Source organism: Anser brachyrhynchus, assembly GCF_964034855.1.
Source record: "Anser brachyrhynchus genome assembly, chromosome: 3".
Classification (NCBI taxonomy): Eukaryota; Metazoa; Chordata; class Aves; order Anseriformes; family Anatidae; genus Anser; species Anser brachyrhynchus.
In genome coordinates, this window is record NC_137696.1 from 109754588 (window position 1) to 109778102 (window position 23515).

The 23515-nt window shown below is 46.3% G+C and overlaps 2 protein-coding genes across 2 annotated transcripts in view; one reads left to right on the top strand and one right to left on the bottom strand.

Moving 5' to 3' along the window:
• The window catches only part of LOC308192403 (uncharacterized protein), a 173236-nt gene that overhangs the window by 145843 nt on the left and 3878 nt on the right, over positions 1 to 23515 (bottom strand). Inside the window, exons 2-4 of the mRNA XM_080585974.1 lie at positions 22401 to 22475; positions 21776 to 21854; positions 21358 to 21411 (exon numbers count right to left, since the gene is read on the bottom strand). The gene's annotated coding sequence lies outside the window, so the exon portion shown is untranslated. The remainder of the gene's footprint in view (positions 1 to 21357; positions 21412 to 21775; positions 21855 to 22400; positions 22476 to 23515) is intronic.
• On the top strand, positions 15380 to 17436 carry ID2 (inhibitor of DNA binding 2). Its single transcript, XM_080585975.1, has 3 exons — positions 15380 to 15863; positions 15982 to 16046; positions 16802 to 17436. The coding sequence occupies exons 1-2, from the start codon at positions 15516 to 15518 to the stop codon at positions 16036 to 16038; spliced, it is 405 nt and encodes a 134-aa protein (XP_080442101.1). The 5' UTR covers positions 15380 to 15515; the 3' UTR covers positions 16039 to 16046; positions 16802 to 17436.

The following is a 23515-nucleotide window of genomic DNA, read 5'->3' on the forward strand; positions in this document are numbered from 1 at the left end:
CTAATATTTTAGCTTGTGGCTGCTACATTGAACTGCTTGTTAAGTGCAGCAGGAACAATCTGTTGCACTATTAATTTAAGATATCTATATAACTGCACTGCTAATGATGCAGTCACTAATAGGCGAGGGAATGCTTCCTTTGTAAGACCTGCTCCTGCAGTGAGCTTCACATTGGCAGATTATGAGTCAGTCTGGACCTCACAGCTGGATTGGGTGCCAAGTCCCTACTTTTTCTTCTTTACAGTTTGTTTACATACATCTTCTGCAACTTGCTTAATTTTATGTCAGCCTAGAAACTTTAGTTGCCCTCCAACTGACCACCCAGCTAACCGTCAGACATGAGTCAAGGAGAAGATACTTGAGTTCACCCCCATTTAGCTGATTAACTGCAACCATAGCAGAGACCTGTGCCTGGACTCCTTAGAAATGATAGCAGAAAAACAGAGAAAATGTTCCAAATGAGCAGAGCATCGGAGAACCATCAGGGTATCAGGCAGCACAGGAGTGGGTGCACGCTTGGGTGTGCATTCTTCTGTCTGTAGGCCAAGGTAACAGGGCTTCAGCTCAGTTCTGCACTTTCTTCCCACACTGAGTGCACAGACCATTTTGGAAAGGCAATACAGAACAAATGATAGCTAGGGTGGAATTTAGCTGCTTGAGTAAGAGAAATAGTTTTAGTGTGTATCTGCAGGTGTCAAATTAAGTGGTGAAAGGCTAGGGAGCCATTCAACTGACTCAAAAGTAGATGTGCACATTGGAGCAGCTGGTTGGGCATTCCCTGGAGAAACCTCTGAGTGCATTTATTAGACGTCTGTTGACTGCAGTCAGTGTCATTTGAGGTGCAATTAGGTGTCCAAAAAAACCATGTAGGGCTGGTGATGATGGCACACCACCAGTAGGACTTCTTTACCAATATGGAGCAGCAGCTGAAGGCCAGACTGGAGACTTGAGCACTTCAAATGGTGCTGGACTCCCATATGTGAGCAACTCAAACCAACCCTCTAAACATTGGTGTCTTACTGTGTGAGGTGAGTCCTACCCTCACGTACATGAACATGTAAGAAGATTTCAGGAGGCATCTTTCTAAATAAGTTTCACGGGACACTGTAGACCTCTTAGAAACAGCAGAAGAGCCACCATAGTTTTGGTGGGGTTGGGGCAGGAGAATGTCCAATGCACAATTAACCTTCACAATTGGTTTATACTTTCAAGGGTTGTCTTAGATGGAAAGGCTTTAGAAATGCCTTTTAAAAAGGAATCTGGAAAGCTTAAACACTTTGAGGAGCACACAAACACATGGAGTCATCACATCTACGTGAAGCATCTCATTTGAACTCCTTGTTCCTAAACAAATAATTTTGGAAGACACCATTAGAGTCATTTGGAATTTGTGAGAAGATGAAATGTAAAAATGTATTTCCCACCACTGACAAAGAGACATGCTGTGTGCCTGCGTTGCAGGGGATGTTCCTGCAGAAGGTCTTATGGATGTTTACAGGGAACAGAAAGGCGCATTCTGCAAAACCAGACAAAAGCTGCAAACCAAATTTGCTGAGCTCTAAAGCCCACAGACCTGCCAGATATATTTAGAAGCAAAAAGGCAGCCTTTGAACTGCATGTTTTATGCAGCAGGGCGCTGCTGAAAAGCCTCAGATGGGATAGTAGTGACAGATCAGGCAGCTTCTCTTCTAGTTAGGAAAGGTGCCTCAGCTGGGTTGGGGCAAAGAGATTCGCAGTGCTGTTTCTCATTGGAAACGATACCTCACAATGAAGGCTAATCCTTCATTTGATGTTTACTCAGTTTACTGCCATTCTGCACTGCCCACATCTGGCATTACACTTTGTATTTATTCTAGCCAATATACATTTATTCATCAGCTGCGTCTTTTCTAGCCAGGGTTGAGATGGCGATTTCATTCTAAGTCTCTGCATGCATTGACGGATACATTACCTTTTAGCTGAACTTTCACATGCTTGGTCTCAGGCCAGAATTTATTTATTTATTTCTCAAAGTTAGAAGGAAATGTGTAGCCCTTTTGAAACCTCTCAAATTTAGATGTGAGAATGTGTCATTTCAATATTTTTTTAATAAAGTGGGTTTTTTTTATTATTTCTGTTTTTGAGTCCTATCATTTTAAGACAGCTTTGAAATTGCACGCATAAGTATTTCTTCAAATATTATCATAAACGTGAAAAAGGCACAAGATTTTGTTTAGGGAATATAAAGGAGAAGGATCACCACCACTCCTAACTGTTTGGTATGCTCTTCAATGGGAGGGTAAAATGTGTGCCTATGAGAATGTTTAATGAGTCACATTTGCATACAAATAGTTACAGAGCACTCAAATGAGTCAGGAAAATTCACACAGTTTCTAAAAATGAGTGCATATGTTAATGCAATGGCAAGGCTGAGATTGTAATCGAAGATAAGCAAAAATATTTACTGCTCTGATTTCAAAAGAGACCTTAACTTCTGCCCATCCCTTCCACCTACTACAACAGCCTCTGAATTGGGTAATATTTGTTCAATTCAGATCTCGCCAGTGTTTATCTATATAGAGCTTTGATTACTTTTTTCTTCTTGGGTGGGAGGGTGAATATTTTTGGTACAATCCAACATTATTTTTCTTGCATGAATGGCAAAGTACATTATATCTATATCGCTTTCTAGTTTGCGGCCACAATATCTGCTGACTTTCTTATCCTCCCTTCGAGGGACAACGCTTAAAAACAGCACTGTGAGACATCTTGAAGGTTATCCGAAGTAGGGCATGGAGCAGCGCTCACCCGCTGATTACACAAGGCTCTGCAGAGACAAGGGCCTTCTCTTGAAGGTTTATCTCCTACCTGCTGGAAACACCATGGTGGCAAACCTCTGTTACAGGCACGTAGTCAGCCCAAAAGGAGCATGCACTGCAGGTAACACCCGAAGCTGAAGGACTGTAACTGGACAGGATTTCTGGCAGTAAAAAAATCAAACGAATAAAGAGAAAGTTAGTGTAGTCTGAGGCCTAGAGTGTGTATTTATGAAAGATATCCAGCAAGGGGGTTATAATGATATCTGTGTGTCATAAATAAATTGTGTGTCCTGGTAAAAACAGGGACTTGGGTTCGCATGGTCCGGTGTGCTGCTCAGGGAAGTCAGCAAGTGTCGGAGAGCTGGGTTTTGTGCAAAGAGAAAGGCAGAAAGGAGCTGCTGGTTTTTTGGAGAAGGCTTGGGTGTGTGATTGCAGACCTGTGTCAGGCAGTATCAGAAGATGCCTTAAGATGACTTAGGATGAGTACAGCCTTCTGCTGCTATAATGACCAAGGAAAAGAGTGCAGTTCATGTCCAGGACCCAGAAGTCTGCTTGAAGAGCTCACTCTCCATTACAATGTTTTATAAAAGCTAAGGTAACATAACAAAGAGCAGAAGGAGAAAAGAGGATTTTTCTTTCTCTATGCCTCACTGCAACAGCTAAACAACCCAAAGATGACTCGTGTTTGCAATCGTGCTGCCACAGCAGCTATCACAAGCACCTACCCGTGCCACGGGTGACACTTTCTCTGCTGTAGGGGAGGACATCACGTGAGGACTCCAGGAACTAAGCACTGCCTGACTTTTGCATCTGTCATCCCTGCAAGCTGCCTGGTTTTAAAACACTAGCAAAAATGGCAAGGTAACAGCTTGTGTTTGTTCTGTCATCCCCCCACTTCGAGACCCCTGACGCACCGAGAGACAGACTGCGGGTCAGGTTCTGCTCTGCCCCGTTCTTTCTGTAGTCATTTACACCTGTACAAACTGAGTGGAAAACATGCAAAATGGCACCATTTTGTTTTGATAGTGTTTTACCCTCACTTTGCAGGGGTGAGAATGAATAGACAGGGTGCAAGGCAGTGGAGAATCAGGGATTCTGTGTATTAAAAAAAACAGCGCAGACAGCCACGGGAAGTGTCAAACGTGATACAAAGGGACTGTTCGTGCATTCACGCTCAGCATCTGTGATCCGGACAGTATAAACAGAAGTCGGTATTTTTTTGTGCTACGTGGGGCTCATAGGGTTTTGTTTATGCGCTTTAAAAAACCAGCAGACCCGCAGGGCTGAATGTTGCAGGGTGCTTTGCAAACACCGATCTCGCTTGTTCGCGGCGTTTCAGGAGCCTCCTCAGCACACGCTGAGGAATTCCCTCATTGTTGGGCGACGGCGAAGGCTATTGTCAGATGACGGATGCTGGCTCCCTGCCACGTGATGTCGGAGCCTCCAGTTTTAATTAAAAACCCTAAAACAATCTGAAGAGTCGCCCGTCTGAAGCTCCGATTAGCGAGGATGCCTGCCCGCTCCCAACGCATTTAGGCAAGTAATAGCAACGGGAAGGCAGCCTTTCTGTCACTCTGCGAAGGGTTAAGATCAGCGCCCGCGTGTGGCTCCCCCCAAAACAGACCTTTGATGCTCGGAGCCAAGACACGTTAACATATTCTGAAAGGGTGGACACTGAAGCAGTCCCTCGGTGCGGCCGGGGAGCTGAATTCACAGACGTGCGAGAGTCACGACGAACAAAATGAGCGTGGTGGCTGAAAGCAAGCTGGTGGAGCCGTGACTCGAGGAGAGGGAAGGTAACGACTGGGGGTGCTGAGAGCTGCTCTTATCTGTGTCAGCTTCCAATGACAGCTGGTGATTACTAAAAAGGCATTATGGCCTTGTCCTCCCCAGCAGGAAAGAGGCTGATAGGAAAACCGCAGTAGAAATAACGCGAGCGTGTTTTCGCATAGGCTGGCTAGAAAACAATTTAACCTGCACTCTGCCTGGCCGTTATCAGCAGTGCCCCATAGGCATCGGGGTCGAAGTGCATTCTGAGGAGTGATTTGAAGGAGAACAGCTGGAGAGAGTTTTCCAGACTTTGTTCCACGCGTGGAGGGTAAGGATGCAGGAAAGCGTGAAGATATCTGGGTGGGAAAAGGACCAACGCATGGCAAAGGCTGGCATCGCTCGCAGAGCAAAGGTTATGCTCAGCAATGCGCTAAGTTAACAGAGCTGGAAAGAATGGGTAACGAGAGGCTGAAACAAGAGCAAGCTTCTTTTTCGCCTGGAGCACAGGGGCAGAGCCAGTGGAGGGATGCAGAGTGATGTTAGTGGCTGTAGGTGCAGGTTTTCCCCTTATTTAACTATATGGGTTGGGAATTGATTGCATTTTTTTGGTGTTTGGAAGAAAATCCCATGCATCCTGGATTTTGTGTTGGTCTCTCTCATACTATAAGCACGCTTGAGAGCTATTAAGCAGAGCAGTCACCAGCTAAGCAGTTAAAGCTGGGCTCTGACAGGTTTCCCAAGCTGCTTCTGAATGTCTTTGGCAAATAAATTCCTCCTCGCCTGCTAATTTAAGACTTTTAAAATAATTTAGCTCTCGAGTACGTAAAATAAACTGATTATCTTGTTCTTTACAGTCTGAGGACAGAATCTATTTAGAACCTGAGCAGGCTGGCTAGGTGCAAGTGGCAAGTTTTAGATAAAATTCACTTGCCAACCCAAAGCACTGAAACAAATCTCTGCTCTCACAGGCAACAGCTTTACCAGCCAAACCCCAGCTGTATCCCTCATATACATTCACAAACTCACCTGAAGTTGAATCCAGAGCCGCGGGGCTGACAGGGAAAGGCTTCCTGGGTTTCACTGTCTTTGCATCAGGCCCCACAAGAGTAAAGCATCACGATCACTGGGTCTCCATCAAAGGAGTATCTACGGCCTGTGTCGTGTCTCACCCATGGCCACCCCTACAGCAGCTCATCCACGCGGGCAGCCTGCTTATCCTATAGAGGAATGTGCATTTGCAGCTTACACACACGTGCTTAACTCTCCTCAACAGCGGAGAAGAGAGCGATTGATATACTGCAGATTGCCAATTCTGAAAGGTGTGCTGCTGCTCCAGTGCAGAGAAGAGAGGATCATCTCCCAAAATGGCAATGCCTTTACCAGGTTTAAAATAGGAACGTCTACATTACAGCAAAAAAAAAAAAAAAAACACCTAGACAGCAAAAAATTACCTAAAACTTTCCCATGACATTTGTTTTTTCTTGATAGAATCTATACGAACACTATTGAAGACAGAGCAGGAGCTCACACAGAAAAGAAGAAACCATCAAAGCAGAACATAGTCACTCTGTACTAAACAATTTATGCAAATATAGTCAAATAGCAGCAAGTATTCAGCAGAGGTTTTACATCAGATATGACTTCAAAGTGATGCTGGATATAATGGAAAGGTCCCGTACCCCAAAATTATACTGAACGGACACAGGAAGAACAATCTTCCCGTCATTCTTCAGGACGCTTTTCAGGATGTCTTACCATCATGCTTTAGAAGAAACCCAAGAATATTGTCATGAATATTTCCTCAGAAAATTCTCAGAGAACTGACCTGATGTGTAAAAGACCAGTGCTTCATAGCCCGGCCTTCCCCAGTTCAGACCGCAACTTGGGATTCCCAGCGTACCAGATGAATGCCCCACGCAACCACTTCTGGAGTCTCTTCCCCGGCAACTTATGTGAAACTTTATGTGGATTTCATTGTATCAGTCTTGAGCTTGTATCTCCCAGAGGCTAGAGGACTTACCTAGCTAGGGTTAAATGTACCATAACTTACTTCGTAAGTGGTCCTGCCTATAACAGGACACAGAAATGTAAGAAACATCTTCAGAGGCATTCACTTTCTGAGTAGTGTTCTTTATTTTAGTTCCTGATTTCAAATGGGTAAGGAAGAGAAATAAAGAAGAAGAAAGAAATGATTGGATATATAAGCCTTGAATTCTCCTTCTCCCGTTTCCCTTTAATCCTTAGACATCCTTGTTTGTGCTCCAAGTCCTACTCCAGATGTGTCTGGCACCTTCCCTGGTCCTCCAGCTCAAGCCAAACAACCCAGCACTCTTCCTTCTCCATTCTGTCAGCTTTACCTGGATCCTACAGTCACCTCGCTGGCTCTGCACCGCCTTGTGAGTTCCCAGCTGGAGAGCAGGCATTACAGAACCACAGAATGGCTTGGGTTGGAAGGGACCTTAAAGATCACCTAGCTCCACCTTCCCTGCCCTGGGCAGGGACACCTCCCACCAGCCCAGGTTGCTCAAAGCCCCATCCAGCCTAAAATCAGAGCTAAAATCAATCTGTAGGCTCTGAAAACCTTACTGGAAACTGGAATGTCCCTTATTACAGCGAACGTCTGTCGCCCCCAGAATCACTTACTAGAATATCCTCTGTCCTACCCTCAGAAGGGACATTCCCTTTTCAAGGAAAAAAAAAATGATATCTGTTAACTTTAAACCAATGGTCATTTGTGAAGCAGCTGACCAGAAAATGTCCTGGTTAATAACGGCAGTTCTGGCTGCCAAGCCCGTGATAGATGGGACCTGTTACTTCATAGTGCTTGGCATTTTCATTACACTTGAGATATTTAAGAACAACTCCCATTGACTTCCCATGTGGTACGCAGTCTCCTGACCAAAGTCTGCTTTAAATGACTTGTCTGTCATCGTCATCACACACAAAAAAAAAAACAAACAACTTTGTAGCAGAGGCATGGATTGAATTAAGTCCCCCACAGCAGAATTCAGCTGTTTTATGGGTGCATCTTGCCTCTTTTACAGCCCTGTGCATGTACTGCTGCAATAACTGAGACAGGGCTCCCACAGAAGGCAACCTCCCTCACTATGTAAGTCACAGCTATGCAGTAAATGAATAAGCAGTGCCATAACTGAAGTTACCACAGCCAAAACCAGGCTGAACTATGGCTCAGAAATGCATAAAGCTTACAGCTACGAGCATCTAGCCTAGAGGTTACACACTGCGGCCTGTAAATCCCCAGTACTGCACAAGACCCTAACAAGAACTTGTTCTTGGTGAAGGTCCATTAATCACTGTTCATTTTCTGTCTGTTGTCAGGAGTTTTAATTAAAATGTGCCAAGTCACACAGGAAACAAAAAAAAAAAAAAAAAAAAAGAATTTTCAGGTGTCTAGGAAGTCTGAGAAGCAGCCCTGGCACAGGCCATCCACATGAGGACCACGGTACCCAGTTAAACCTCACGTTGGCTGGGCTAAGCAGAGCTTGACTCGGAAGCCAAGGGAGTACCAGGATAGATTTAGAGTTTTTAAACTTGTGCATTAGGTTGAGAAAAGTCACTGCAAAAGCAATGATTTTATCAATTGTCTGTAACCAGTCTTGAAAGACAGGATTAGTTGTAGACACCTACCAGAACTATGCCCTACGTCAAGTGAGATGAATCCCACCACCAGAATCCAGAGGCCTGTAGGGCTGTGAAAGAAACAAGGAGCACAAAAGCACAAAACCCATCCTACTGAAGTGAAAAGAAAGCAGAGTGTCACGGCAGGAAATAAAGAAACTACAAAAAGTCCAAATTCTGACCCAAGTTTAAAGAACAACTGAGATCCTCAACAAGGTATAAACCAGCTGTTGTGTTCTGGCCTAAAATATCCTAAAAAGCTTGTGTATCCTTTTAATCTTTTCAGACCTCTTGTCTCTGCTGGAAACAATAGCTCGAGGCCTTAAGTAATTTAATTTTGAGTCCATTCCCAATTACTTTTATGTTGCCAAATTTAAACATCTTGAGCGCACATATAATTTCAGTATTTTGATAAAAGAAGTAAAAGGGTTCCTCGAGCATGTGTCTTGTACTACTTGAAGGCACTCAGCCTTCTGGAGTGATTGACACGAACAATGTGGTGGAATCATCTCCAACTACACTTGCAGCTAAAAACCCATCAGAAGAACATATGACTTTAATTTTGCCAAACTGAGCACCATCGCCTCCACCATCTAGATTTTGAAAATGACTGGACATAACCTTCAGAGGACCTCCGACAAATATTAAATTATAAAAACACACAGCTTGTCTTTTCCTGCAATCACCTATTTGCAAAGATTGTATGTGCACCAAACTTAGACACGCACAAAAAAAAAGAACACTTGCACAGTTGAAATCTGATAAGAAAGCTCGGTGACCTTTTGCTGATCTCAGATGAAACAATGAGGTACATATTTGGGGTTTATCCTGTGCTTCACCTCAGCATTACTCCACGTTATCAAAAATGAAAAACTTTAACTTTTAGAAACTGAAAATTACATGGTCACCTCCTCGGGGCTAGGATTAAAGGCAGCATTTTTAAAGGCACCTAGCCTTCAGTTTTAGTAGTTGAAGAGAGATTTTTCTGGGTGACAGTGCCTAAAATGCAACGTAAGCTTAGTGATACTTTCCAAAGTACCTGACTTCCATTCACTTAAATAAGCAGCATTTCAGCTTTTTGAAAGTCCCAGTTGAAGCCTCTTTATATCTTCCTACATTTTAATGCACATTTTTGTGCAACTGGCACCTCTCAAATTAAAATAGTACATAGTCACTTAGACCGTCCACAAAAGAAGTTTGTATGATGTCCTTTAATAGTACCATACTCAGATAATTCACGCCAGCAGTCCGTCTCCAGCCTTCCAGGGGAAGGAGTTGCCATCGTACAGAGAGAGAACTAAAATGACTAACATACCCGATTTTTAAAGACTAAAATCAGGTATGATGACTGAGAAAAATTAGTCATCTACGGTGGAATTCACCTCACTTGGCATCTGTAAGTCAGGCTTCTGATCAAAACTGGTCGTCTAGCTTCTGCTGAGAACTGCCGGGGAGAGACGGCCCCCAGCGAGGAGATTCGTTCCATCCAGAGGTGTCAAACAGGCACTGAATGAATCATGCTCTGCAGGTGTCTCTTGTTCTCTCTTCCCGCTGCAGAGAGACAAGGCACCAGCCCTCTAAATAGCTAAGATAAGGTGAGATGAACCTCACCCTCATGGGTGAGTCTGCCAGGCCAGGCTCAGCATTCGAGCTCCGTGCCATCCAGGAGATACCTTTGCCCCAGAGCTACAGTGGCAGGCTCCCTCTTGTTTATAACCCCTCTGGCCCTTTGAAATTTGCATCCTTTTCTTTACCGTGGCAAGCTTCAACAGGACGGGTGGGTATCCTCCACCTCAGTCTTATCTTTAGTTGTTGGGGGTGCGTTGCAAGCAGGAGGGTTTATGCGTCCTCTGACGAGGAGAGCACTGAATCCGAGGCTCTCACTACCAGGGTAAGTTATCTCACGAGAAAAAGAGTTTATAAAAGAGAAGCAGCACTTTGCCTTCTCTCCCCCTAAGCTTTCCAGAGGAATTTAGCCAACATCTGAGCACATCTCCTGGATCAGACTGCTCAAGAGATTTAGACACGTACCTGTTTTGTGATTTCCAGTTGGGTTTATGCAGCAGACAGTGGCCAAGAAAGTCAGCTGAACCTAGATAATGCTGACTCCGAGTTCATGGCAAAGCAAAGTTTTAAAAGCCTGAGAGACCTCTCCAGATCTCACGTGGTTCAGCAGGACCTCTGCGGCTGCACGTGCGTTTGGGACTGGGTGCACACGTTTTAAGTTGCATTTCCAGTATCCGAGCCCTGTGTGGAATGAGCCTCCCCAGACCATAAAATATTCTGCTCTACACGTTAGGTAAAAAGCAGCGAGAACGCTGTGGGTCCTGTCCCGACACAACCAACAACAATAGCTTTGGAAACCACTGAATTAGTGCTGCCTGCTTAACCCCACGAGGCTTTCCATCACCTGAGTGAGGTATCCTGACCAAAGTGAGCAGGAGCGCGAGATCATAGATTCACCAGCCATTAGATCACAGTTGCCGTACAGCCTTCGTTCTTCCCCTAAATATATGAAATATTATTATTACAGAGCAACAACAACTGCACAGAGCACGCTATACAAACACATCTATTCTTAAAAATATAAATTTACAGTTTGACGGGAGTGAGGTGGCAGGACCCTATCTGCAAGAGTTATTTAAAACCTTCTCCCACCAACGCAGTTTCCAATCCTTCCTTTTTTCCCAGTGACATGAAGCCAAGCATTAATCCTTATCAGACCTTATTCACACAGACCCGAACCTAAAAATCAAAGTCAGGCCAGAGTGAGAGGCTGGGGGAACTGGACCTGCCAGGCAGGTAACTGATGAAAGAACAAGCCCCTTTTTTATTCCTTCATTTATTCCTCGGCGCATGCTAGCTACTGTCAGCAGCCTCATGACTGGCTCTCCTCTCTTTCCCATCTAAAACGGGTTTCTTAGAGAATTGTTGAAGGGTACAAAACTTGCGACATTTTAGAACTATATTAATTTAAAAGTAGCTCTAGACAAGCCAAGGTAGATGAAAACCATCTGCTACGTAAGCAGCGTGCGAAGGGAGAAACTCATTTGATCCCAGATTTTAGCACAGCCACAGAAGTTACGGGGACACCTCACTGGTTCTCTATAAACACTTCCAGAAGACACGCTGCCTAAATTAACTAAAACACAGACATTACAACAGTAGGAATTATTCCGTAGTCAAAGAGTATAATTATTTTTTAAAGTAAAAAAAAAATAAAAATAAAAAAATTAATTAAATAAATAAATAATAAGAAAAATAAAAATTAAAAAAGTTATTATTTTTTAAAGTAAAAAAAAATATTTTTTAAATGATTTTTGGGGGGAGGGTAAATAGGTAAGAGTTAATTGTTGGATTTAATACACCTCCCAGCAATAACACTGTGCCAGCGAGATGCTGCTTTCAGAGATTTCATGGCAGTATTCTTCAAGGAGCATCAGCTAAGCAGCAGCCCTGTGCAGGTGCCAGTTTACATACAGAAATGCCTTCAGGGCACCGGTCCTGCTTATAGAAATGAGAAACCCTACACGACAGAAGAAGACGTTAGAGCTGAAGTGCTTGGACCCGGATTTCATAAAAATGTCCCTGCAGAACAACACCACTCCTGCAGAGACACCCATCTTTGCAGGATGGTGCTAGAAAACGCAGTCTGAGCAAAAAGGCATTCCTGCAAACTTGGGAGAGTGATTGTACAGCAGTAAGCATGTCAGAACTCAACTAGAACAGAGGCCTGTCTATCCTACAGTCCTACACTTTGGGCCAAAAAGCAGAAGTCTAGGAAGAAAGTAGAAAATACATGTGTTTTGGCACAACATTTCCCAAGCCTCTCAGCTCGGGAATATAAGAACAGCAGATGAGGGATGTTTGGAAGTTGGGATGAGGGGAATGACACCGTACAAAAGCAACGTTATTCAAAAGCATACTGGGAGGGGGGGAGAGGAGAAGAGATCTTGCCGTTGGCATCTGCAAAGGAAGGCGTTTGGAAAAGGGACTCGGAGAAGGTGCGTCCATGCATTGCCTGAAGAAAACCGTGGCTGCTGGGAAGCGCGGGGGGAGTTATCCCTGCGGCAGAGTGCAGGGGGATGAAGGCAGGCAGGGGCTCCCAAGGCTCACCTGCAGCAAGGCAGGGTGCTGGGAGGCACAGCTGGGGGTGGCAGTGGGACGTCTGAGTGTCGGGGGTGCAGGACCTACGGCAGGAGGCTCTGGGGACAGGGGAACAGACGGAGCATTTCGGAAGCAGGGCTGAAGGGGGGCAGGCGTCCTTGGGACAGAATGGGGGGTTCACAGTGGGGTGGGTGGAAGGGACACGAGGATGCGTGTCCTCGTGAGGCACCTGGGAGCGATGAGGGGCCCTGCTGCAGCAAGAGGTGCTGCCAGAGGGGGACCTGAGGGGCCCTGGGGGGGAAGACCCGGGTGCTGGGATGCAGGGTTCAGCCCCCCCCCAGCAGCAGGGTTGTTCCCCAAAGGCCCTGGGAACAGGGAGATGTCCCCCTGCTGCCCGCTGCTTCTCCCAGGGAGCCACCGTCAGCGTCGGCACACGGCCGCACACGACGGGCACGTGGCTCCCTGCGAGGCACAGCGGCGGTGGAGCAGGGGGAACGAGGACGGCCTGCCGCTGGCATGGCACGGAGCAGGGCACTGAGGCAGGGGAAAAAGCAGAATTTAATTAAAAAAAAAAAAAAAAAAAAGAATCCCTTCCCCCAAGGCAGCTGCAGAGTGCAATGAAACCCCCTTTTAGGCACAATCAGCCCCGAGCATCTGGGCAAGGATGAGGTGGGTGCAAAGTGCACGGGGAGGAAATGTGTCAGCTGCAGCATCTGAGAGCAGCAGAGCAAACTCAGAGACGGGAAATGAGCTTGCAAAGTGCACCCAACAAGATGATCGCGGGGATAAGTTGCTTCTATGGAAACTGCAGCCCGATGAACCAAAAAACAGTTTGATGGCAAAGTTTTAGCAGGAGCCGGCTCACGCCTGGTTTCAGCTACATTCCCCACCCCCTAAAAAAAAAAAAAAAAAAAAAAAAGGAGAAAAAAGCTGCACAATGTGTTTCTTGTTATGGACGAAAAAAAAAAAATGGGGACACAGGTTTTTTCCTGTATGGGCTACATCATATTAAGCTGTAAGTTTAGTTCTGGACAAACAATCTCTTGTTGCATCTCTGGGATGGAGGTTAATGAATTCCCACAGATGATGTTGGCCAAACAGTGGTCGGCTTGTGACTTGATTTCCAGCATCATGATGTGAGGGGATCAGTATAGAAAAGCACTTTGAAGGGAAGAGGCTGCCTACAGCAGGATTGTTTCTACAAGCTAATTGTACTGAGTGCAGCTGCACAAAGCTGGATCAACAGTAATAGAAGGCGGCGCAGACTTCCTGACGCCAGCCCCGCAGAGCTCCCACCAACAGCCTGGCAATTCCAGATTGTTTTCCAGACCTTATCTCTCCCCCAAGTTTTTTTTTTTTTTCTTTTGCCTTTTTTTTTTTTTTTTTTAATTTTGTGACCGGAACAAAAGTAACAGGAAAATCCTTTGTGAAAGTAGAAAACGCTGTTACAGACCGGTGCGTTTCGCAGAAGTTGTAACTAAATATTTCGCATGCAGAGACTCTCTTCCCCTCCCGCTCAAAAGGAATAAAAGGAGGGGGGGGGGGGGGGGGGAGAAAAAAACACACACCAAACTTCTTAAAACTCCTTTCTTTTGAATGAATTCGAAACGTGAGGCGAACAAAAGGCACCGGGCAGCCGGGAGCAGCGGGCTTTGGCGAGGTGTTTCACCTGGCGCGTCGCAAAGCCCCGCACCAAAACCTACGCGGTGGTGTCAATGACTTGGGAAGGGGCCAAGTTTGACGGATTTTTTTCTCTTTTTTTCAAGTCCAGTTTGAGGCAATTAAATCCATTTGCGTTTATTCCTCGATAAATAAATGTCACTAACAGCGACGGGGCACAAGGGCAGTGCTCCCCCCCTCCTCTCTCTCTCTCTCCCCCCGCCATTTCCCTCAGGCGCCCCAAAACTCGAGCGGGCTGACGGAGGGGGGGGGGGGGGCGTTTTTTTACCTCACAAAAAAACCCCAAAGCCCCTCCGGAGCCCCCAACCCCCTCAGCAGCCCCCCCCCCCCCCTTCCCGAGGCGGGCCGTGAGGCGTCCGGCTTCGGCTGCCCCCGCTGCAGGTGCGCCCGGGAGGGGGAAGCGGGGCCGGGCCCGCCGCCTGCCTGCCGCCTGCCTGCCGCCGCCGCGGGCGCAGCCCCGGTCGCCATGGCAGCCGCCTGAGCGGCGCCGCCGGGCCCGGGCGGCGAGGGCGGGCGGGCCGAGGGGGGGGCGGCGGCGAGGGGCTGATGTCACGGGGCTGGCGCCGCGCAGTCCCGGCCGGCCCCGGGCTGAGGGAGGGGAGGAGCGGGGCCGAGCAGCGCCGGGGCCCCCCCGGGGGGCAGGGGGACGGGTGAGGGGGGGGGGGGGGGAAAGGCCGCGGGGCCCCCCACGGCGGGGCCGGGCGCCCCTTGGGAAGGAGGGGGGGGGAGGCGAAAAGGGGGAGCAGCGCGGGTAATTAATCGGGATGTTAATTGGCGGGGCGGCTTTGCGGGGTTGTTGGCGCCCGCCCTCCGCCCGCACAGCACCGCGCGGCCGCGCTCCATCGTTTTTGGGGCAAGTTTCGTCACTTTTGGTCGTGTGCGGCCGCCCCGCCGGAGCCGGCTTTCCCTCGGGTGCTGCTTAGCGTGAGTACGGGGAAGGAAAACGGGAAGGATCTCAGCTTAAAACCCTGAGATAAACCCTCCAGTTAAACAAAAATAAGTAATTTATTGCTTTATTCTTTCACTGACGTCCCACTGGCTGCTGCCACCGGCAGCAGCCCCCAGGAGCGGGCGGGAGGCAGCTCCCTCACGGCCTCCCCCAGCCCGGCTCTAACGGTCCCAACAGCCGCCCGGCCGCGCGCAGCCCCGTGCGCTCAGCCCGCCCGCCCGCCGCGCACTATTTACTCCCTCAGCTGAGCGGCCGGGCCCCGCCCCCTCAGCGCCGCCATTGGCTGGGCACGCGGAAGCCCGAGCGGCCACCCCTCCCCTTGTCGCTGCGCCCCGATTGGGCGGGTGCTCAGGTTGATGGACGGGTGCTCGGCGGCCAATGGCAGCGCGCGCGGGCCGGGCGCGGCGGCGCGGCGCCTATAAAAGGGGGGGCCGCGCGGCCCCGCGCCTCAGAGCGAGGTGCGGCGGCGCGCTGAGGGGAGGCAGGCAGGGCGCTCCGCAGGGCTTCCCCCCCGTGCGTTCGAACAGCTCGCTCCGCTCCGTCCCTCTCTCTTCCCTCACCGCCTTCCAGCGATGAAAGCCTTCAGCCCCGTGAGGTCCGTGCGGAAAAACAGCCTCTCGGAGCACAACCTGGGCATCTCCCGCAGCAAAACCCCGGTGGACGACCCCATGAGCTTGCTGTACAACATGAACGACTGCTACTCCAAGCTGAAGGAGCTGGTGCCCAGCATCCCGCAGAACAAGAAGGTCAGCAAGATGGAAATCCTCCAGCACGTCATCGACTACATCCTGGACCTGCAGATCGCCTTGGACTCGCACCCCAGCATCGTCAGCCTGCACCACCAGCGGCCGGGACAGAGCCCGTCCTCCAGGACCCCGCTGACCACCCTCAACACAGACATCAGCATCCTCTCCCTACAGGTAAGCCCCTCTCCCTGCCCTCCCCGGGGGTCGTGCAGCCGGGACATCCCCACCAGAAGGCTGCCCGGGCTGCTCAGCAGGCTGACGGCGGGGTCTTGTCTCTGCTCTCTCCTTGCAGGCAGCCGAGTTCCCCTCAGAACTCATGTCAAGTGACAGCAAAGCACTTTGTGGCTGAATCCGACGGTGAGTAGAATACGCCTCATTTTCTTCATTAAAAATAATAAAAACTTCAGGTTAGAGTGGTTGGGCTTTGAATGGGATTTCCCACCCTGGCATGACTGTCACTTGCAAAACAAATAACTCCTAAAAGTTCACTTATAGTTGACTTATTATCGCCAATAACTCTCTTATTGTTACCAATAATCCTAATCCAACTGTAAAAAAAAAAAAAAAAAAACTAGCCTCCCCACTGAGTCTTGCAGTCCAAAGTGTATCTTGCTGCTAGGGTTCATTAAGCAGCACAGGCTGTCTGCTCTGCTACTGCTTAAAGCAAATTCTCTGGTTATCTCTTCTTGAAGTCTTAACTTCCTGGGCCAAAGTGACTGATTAAGTTGGGAATCTTGGCACAATTCCGTGAATTCTGTGATGTGGGATCGTCTGCACTATCAGTTAAATAAGTGACTGCTTTTAATCAAATAATTGCTCTAAGAGGCAGACTGGCGCCTCTGAGCATTGCGTTTGCAGAGATCTAAATAGAGATTGGGCTGAGAATCCTCTTTCTACCCTTTCCCTTGAGTGTATGTTATTTTAATGTTCAATTTGCGCTCTTGAGAGCGAGTGTGTGAGCGTGTATGTGTTGCATCTGGACGCCAGGGTTTGCCCAATCTTTGAGTGTTTGGTTAAATGTTCAAACTGTGGCTTCCTCTCTGGCGCCAGTCTGTCCGGATCTCTGCCCTGTTAGCATTCTCCTAAATATGCCTCTTTTCAATCTCTTGCAGGTGTTCCACTGATGAGTGTTTTTTTTTTTTGCACAAGAAAATGTCTACAAGATTTTTTTTTGAGGTGCTGAATTTATTTTTCAGCTGTTTCTGGAGGGGGGAAATCCACGTTAACTAAAAGGACCTTTAAAAATGATTAAAGAAGAAAAATCAAGATTGATCTTTATCCCCACCCCATTCTTCAACTTGGACTGAACCTAGTTATTTATGAAGAGACTCTTAAATACCCTTTCCCTAGTTGGAAGGCTTCCTTTATATACTATTCCCAACGTGGGGAGCGAAACAAAATCTCACAAGGAGTTGCCCATTTTAAAGCAGACTTTGCCTTTTTTTCCAAAGGTGGAGCGTGAGTACCAGAAGGATCCAGTGTTCAGTTTTTTAGGAGAGTCTGTGGTCAGAAATTACCTTTCTGACACAAACCTAGGACTGAATGCTGTGTATATATTTATATATAAATATATATATATGAGTGAAACCTTGTGAACTCTTTAATTAGAGTTTTCTTGTATAGTGGCAGAAATGTAAATTTCTGCAAAAAGTGTAATGATGTACTTAATCATGCTAAACTTTTTATAAAAGTTTAGTTGTAAACTTAACCCCTTTTTATACAAAATAAATCAAGTGTGTTTATTGAACTGATTGCTGGCTATTCTTTGGGGACCAACTGTTGGCTGGCTATGATTTGTGGTGTTTGTTTTTTAAAAATACTTAAACATTCTGTTACAGTTTTACTGAGTAAAAGCTCGAATATGTAGAGAATACAAAGAATAAAATTACCTGAAGTGAATAATGATTCTTGTAACCTGGAAAGTCTTATTTGAATGTGTATGACAAACTTCCAAATGATCTGTCTGTAAACAGAGTGAAAGGAGCTAGGAAAGTAATTTATTATGGAGGGGATGCTATTGACAAAGTGTTTGGAAACATACACAAAAGCGGTTAATCCTGAGACATTCCCATGGAATGTAACTTTTTTTTCCCACCCATACAGATGATTTAGTGCTCGGTAGTGATGCCCCGGATCTGTTAATTTGTGTTCAGAGTAATCGCTCCGAATTAGGGGGTTGTGGGTGGTTATTAGTCCCCCAACTATTAAATTTCTCTAAAAAGGCTTTGAATGTGCGAGCTGGTGATGCGTTAACATGGGATCTGAAATGATGAAGTGACTGTTGCCTTTCCACACTGGAATTTTCATGCTTCCATGCAGTATTTCAATGAAATGGGGTTTCTAATCAGTTGCAGCAGCAGCTCTGTATGACTAAGATACTGAGAATTGAGCTTAAATCACTGTTGTGTTACTGATTAAACTTTGGCTGCTCCTAAAGGAACTCTTTCTCCATAAGAATTAAATTAAGTTTGAAATAGGACTCTAAATTCTTGAAAGCCAGTAACAGCTTTTCTCTTTTGCCTTCAGAAACTGTGCAATCCGCCCTACTTATTGAAGGGCATTAACGTACCCTCCGAGCCCACTCTAACGAGCATTGTTCATTACAACTCTTTAGTTGTCATAAGACGGGATGTGGGAACTGTGCCTTATCAGATGATGTTCTAATTTAAGCTCAGTTAGAAACCCACCTCACACAGGAACTAGATTTTTGAGTCCTACAAATGAATTAAAAGAGGATCACAAACGAGGGGGAAACTTCACTGATGTTTCGGGTAAGTAGCGCTCCCTGGCAGGCCTCACGCTTTGGGCGTGTTTAGGGTTTGGGGAACCTGGCAGGAGCCTCACCTGGGGCCAGCAGCACTTTCACCAGCGGGCAGGTGGGCGAGTGGTGCGCGGGGGCAGCGGCAGCAGCTGCCTTTCCTTGCCCTTGACACCAAATCCATTCGCGCCGGCTGGGAGAAAGCCAGCGCTGATCTCTTAATACAGCCGCAGCAGCGCACCTCGCCCAGGATCAACGCGATCAGAAGACAGAAGGGTTCAGCCGGGAGGGGGGAAGGCCAGGGATGATCTTCTCACAACGCATCCAGCAGCGATTAAGGAAATCTCTCCCCATCGCAAACACTCGCTGTGCCTCCTGCGGCCGAGCCCTGCTACTGTCTCAGCGCTCGGTTTGTCCCAACTTGGGGCGATGAACGTTTAACCCTGACAGCGCGGTAGTAACAGATTTCATCACTACAGCTCTGCACATCGCAGTTCCTGAAATACTCCTTTCTGTGGGTATTTTACTGACGCGAACAGTAGCAGATTCGGGGGGTCAGTCAGTGCTGAGGGCTTAGTCCTTTCAAAACAGTAACAATCTTAACATAATCACCACCCCATTTCTCCCTCAAAGCTAATTTTTCACCCTGTTGTTCGTTTTAGGGTGAGAGCACACTGAATGTCACATTAAACCCATGGTTTAGTTTATGAAGTTAAAGAGCTGCAACAGGCAGATCAACCCCTTCGGAAACTGAGGCGTTGCAACTTCAATATTTTTAAGCTCGGGGATGATTAATACACTCGTAGAACGAAACAAATTTCCTCGTCATGCGTAGCCAAAAGAGAAATTCACAATTTATGAGGTGTGGGGAAATGAACGGGAAGAAAAAGAAAAAACACAAACATGTTTTTAAAACTGTAAATTAAGACAAGAAAAAAAAAGTTTCCTCTTTCACAATTAACTAATTCATCATCTCCGCACCGCATTCCTCTGCTCAGAACTAGGAGCTTACCCCGCGTGCTCTAACTTAGGAGATTCCCTCTCTGGGTTTGGTCTTAAGACTCTGTCACGCAAAAATAAACAGCAAGGTCAAAGCTTAGTGCACAAGAATTTATGTTAAGGCTTCAAAGTTTCCTTACAGATTTGGGCTTTCTTTATTCTCTGTCATTGCCGATGTACCCCCAGAAGACATTGGGAACTCTGTGAACTTGTCACCGCTTTCTCTGGCCCCGTAACGCCCCAGCGGAAGGCCAGTTGTTGCCAGCATCCCCGTTAACTCCCAGCCGAACACGCATCAGGAGACCCACACCCAGCTACGCGCTGGTGGGCAGCCGTTGGCAACGATCACATTTACACGCTGTAAACGTCGAGTAGGCCACGCACGAAAGTTGCAAATGCAAAAAAAAAAAAAAAAAATTAAAAAAAAAAAAAGATTTAACGAGACTGAGGGTGATTCTGCCCTCACCAGTCTTCCAGAGCTGGTCCCTTCCCAACAGTGGGACCAGCTCTTGTGGCTGCCCTAGCCATGGACGCGCACCGAGACGCCTCATTCGGACATCCAGGGAATGCGTTATCGGGCATTTACCGCACGTGTGTACCGGAGGAGTTCCGAAATCCCCCTCGCACACTCGAGCGGCACGACTCCCTCCGGCCCATCGCCCACCAGGTGCAGGGGATGCGTCCAGCGGCCCTCCACCGTGCCTCCTGCACCAAGCCCAGCCACTCGGAGGAGCCGTGCGAGTATTTTGAGGGCAAAAGCTGACTCCCGGCTACACCAGCAGGTACCCGAGGCTTGGGTCGCCCTCCTCCAGCGGTGGCCCGGGTGCGTGGAGGGCCACTGCCACCCTCTGGCCCGGCCGGGGACAGCAGCTCCTCTCCGGCACCCACCTCCTGCCGGCTGGGTGCAGAGCAGACACAGATTTGCTGGTTGTTTGTTTTTTTTTTTTCCGTTAAAAGGATGAATCGCTCGATTTTTTATGCTTTATGAGGAGATACCAGAGCCCCGAGCTTCCGTGCTCATTTTGCAGTTGCAACGGGGCAAGGATGATTTAGCTAATTCAGCTCTGCTAGCTGAGAATTTCGCTCCTAAGTAAAATGGTCCCAAAATTTTGAAGGAAGAGTTGCATAAAATGCCGTATTGTTAAAAGGCAAAGTACCATTTGATAAGCATTAGGTCATGAAGGTTATATTTGACTCTGGAAAGCAAAACACATCCTCTACACAATCTTCTGTGTTAGAGATTCTCCCATACAAGTCTGCAATCTGGATCAATTTATGCAATGTGGAAAATATATTAAATGATTTACTAATGAGAATACTGTATTTGTGAGTAAGCATCTCTTCCTGTTTACCACTGTCTTTGCTTGCTTACATGCAACAAGAAATGATTTACACAGCCTTTACTGGAAGTTGTAAGGGAGAAGGACAGTAGAATGCAGCTGTCACGTGGCAGAAGATTGAGTAAGCTGTATAAACATTGGCACTGAATATTAGTTGGAAAATAGTTTTTACAAATGTACTCTTTAAAAGCACCATTCTACAAAAGGATTGGTATTTTCTATTCTACAGAAAAATGGAAATGTTTGATCTTTGAAATCCAATTTATCTACATTAACATCATCCTCTCTAGGAAAGCCATTTAAGTTGTAATTCTAAAATGTAAGGACCAAATGCAAACAGTACTTCAATGAAACAAAGCTTATATTGCACAGCAGTAGTCAATGTTTGTGTAAGCCACATGCTAAAGCAAATTGAAGGGGGAAACAAAAGAGGAAACAAATGCAGTTGCTTTTGGAATCAATCACAGCAACTGAGAGGAACTCATGTTTCAGTTTGTTGCTTTCCTAGGGGAAAAAAAATATTAAAAATTAAGGGACACGGGAGAAAGAATGTAAATAAAGCCAAACTTACTGCTGCTAGCTGCCCTTGGAGCCAAACCTTTACCTCCTGTCTGTCCTCGCAACACTGTGATGAATAGACAGATAGCACAATATTAAATGAAGTTTTTGGACCTATCCAGATTCAAAACAATTCGACTACATTAGTTAGCAGTACCTTTTGCCAAAAAGAATGTAATTATAATTCTAATAAATAACCTCATAAATTACACCATGTCTGTGGCAAACAGTTTTACAAATATTTCAGGTATTTCTACATAAAACAAAAAGCTTGAGCCGGCTCTTAAGTTTTACTGCTGATGGCAAAACTTTCAATGGTCACAAAAAGCTTTTTTTTTTTAAATATATATTAAAAAAACACAACTGGACTGAAAATCTGCTAAATTTCACTTGCATTTGAAAAAAATTGAATTACTTTGCTACTTACTTACCGTCTTGCACCTGGCCAGGCACGGGGCACTGCAGCCCACCCAGCGCAGCACTCCCACCGACAGCTGCAGCAGCTGGTGCCTAGGGAAGAGCACAAGAGCAGCAGTAAGCGATGCTTCCTCCACATGCTTGCAGCATCTCATGTTCTCTGAGAACAGGCTTCCAGATATTTCATGTGTGTATATTCAGCACTGGAATACCCTACCCAAATCGTACCCATCGTTTTTATTTTTTCTCATCCCGAGAAGAGGCGTAGTGCTCAGAAGGTGGAGAGAGAGGGCAGGAAGAAAAGGGGAGGACAAAGTTAATGTCCAAGACTAAACATCTCACACATATTAGAACGGGAAGACCAAAGCAGAATACCTTGCCTTCAAGAAGCAATGAGCAGAGCCCCCAGCTTCCTGCCCACACCAAGCGCTACACGCAAGCCCCAAGTTTCTTACATCGCACAGAACTATGCGGGTTTAGCTCCGATCTGACATCAGCATCCGAGGGAAATGCAACCCCTGGAAGTGTCCTTCAGACACATTTTCTGTAAATCTCAGGCTCATCCGCATGCTCTGTATGCTCTTTTAGAAACTCATTGACAGGCCCATGCGGTACTCAAAGAGAAGGAAATCCACTAACTTGGCAGTCTGATGGAAACTGAACAGAGAGGAGAGGCAGCAGGCACTGGTGCTGAGACTTCTGCCATTTTCAGACCTGTATTTTCATAATGAGACATATCAACGCACTCTAGAAAAGACAAACACCTATGGTGTCAGAAAGGCACAGGGACTCAGCTCATTGGAAATGGGATAAAATGTTACACAGATATCATTATGTAGAAGGTTAACAACAAGAGATGCAAAAAGATGACAGAAAATATCCATCTTCTAACTGTTAAGGGTAAGAGAGCTCTGACCCCAGGGCAAGAACATATAAAAAAAGACCAAGAGTATGAACATTTTTTTTTAAAGGTTCAGATTAAGTTTCAACAGAAATTAATATACAAGGCATAAGGCAAGGGGAAGGCTATTTCACAAAAACTGGTTAAGCTCTTTCACAACTTCTTGGAAAAGTATCTCATTTGTGCTTTTGTATTTCTGCTTGTAAATACATGAAAAAAAAAACCTGTGCTAGTGCTGGGGGTTTGCTTTTTTAATTAACAAATTTGTGTAAAACACGTTAAGTAAACCTCCCATTAGTACTTTTCAAAAGACATAACAGTGAGGAGGCAGAGCGAATTACATGTCACATCTATAAACTCAGTCTGGTTCTTGTTAAAAAGCTGTTTTACTGCACATAAACATTTCCACCCAACAGATATGAAGCAAGGTGCTACACATGTGGACACATGCTGTTTACCAGTCCTTATTGATTCTCATTTTGCTCAGATTATGCCATCATTACCCTTACCACTCTTACAGAAAGAGCTGCAACTCTTGGTTGGAGCTCACCTATTACCTAAGTATTAAAATTTAAAGTAACTATAACATCAAATTCCTAAATTCCACTGTAAATACACTTTTTCAGTCATTCAAAAAACTTTGAGCTCCTTAGAGACTGAACTTTTGGACTGAATTCATTTGATTTGACAAATGTTTCTATATGCACCTATCTAAGGATCTTTCTATCCCACCGATCTGATTAAAAAAAAAAAAAAAAGAGACATGCTTAGAGGGAAAAAGAGGTTAACTGGAAGTTTGGAGCTTTGTAATCAACACATACATAAAAGCTGTGTATGTTAAGCACACACCACA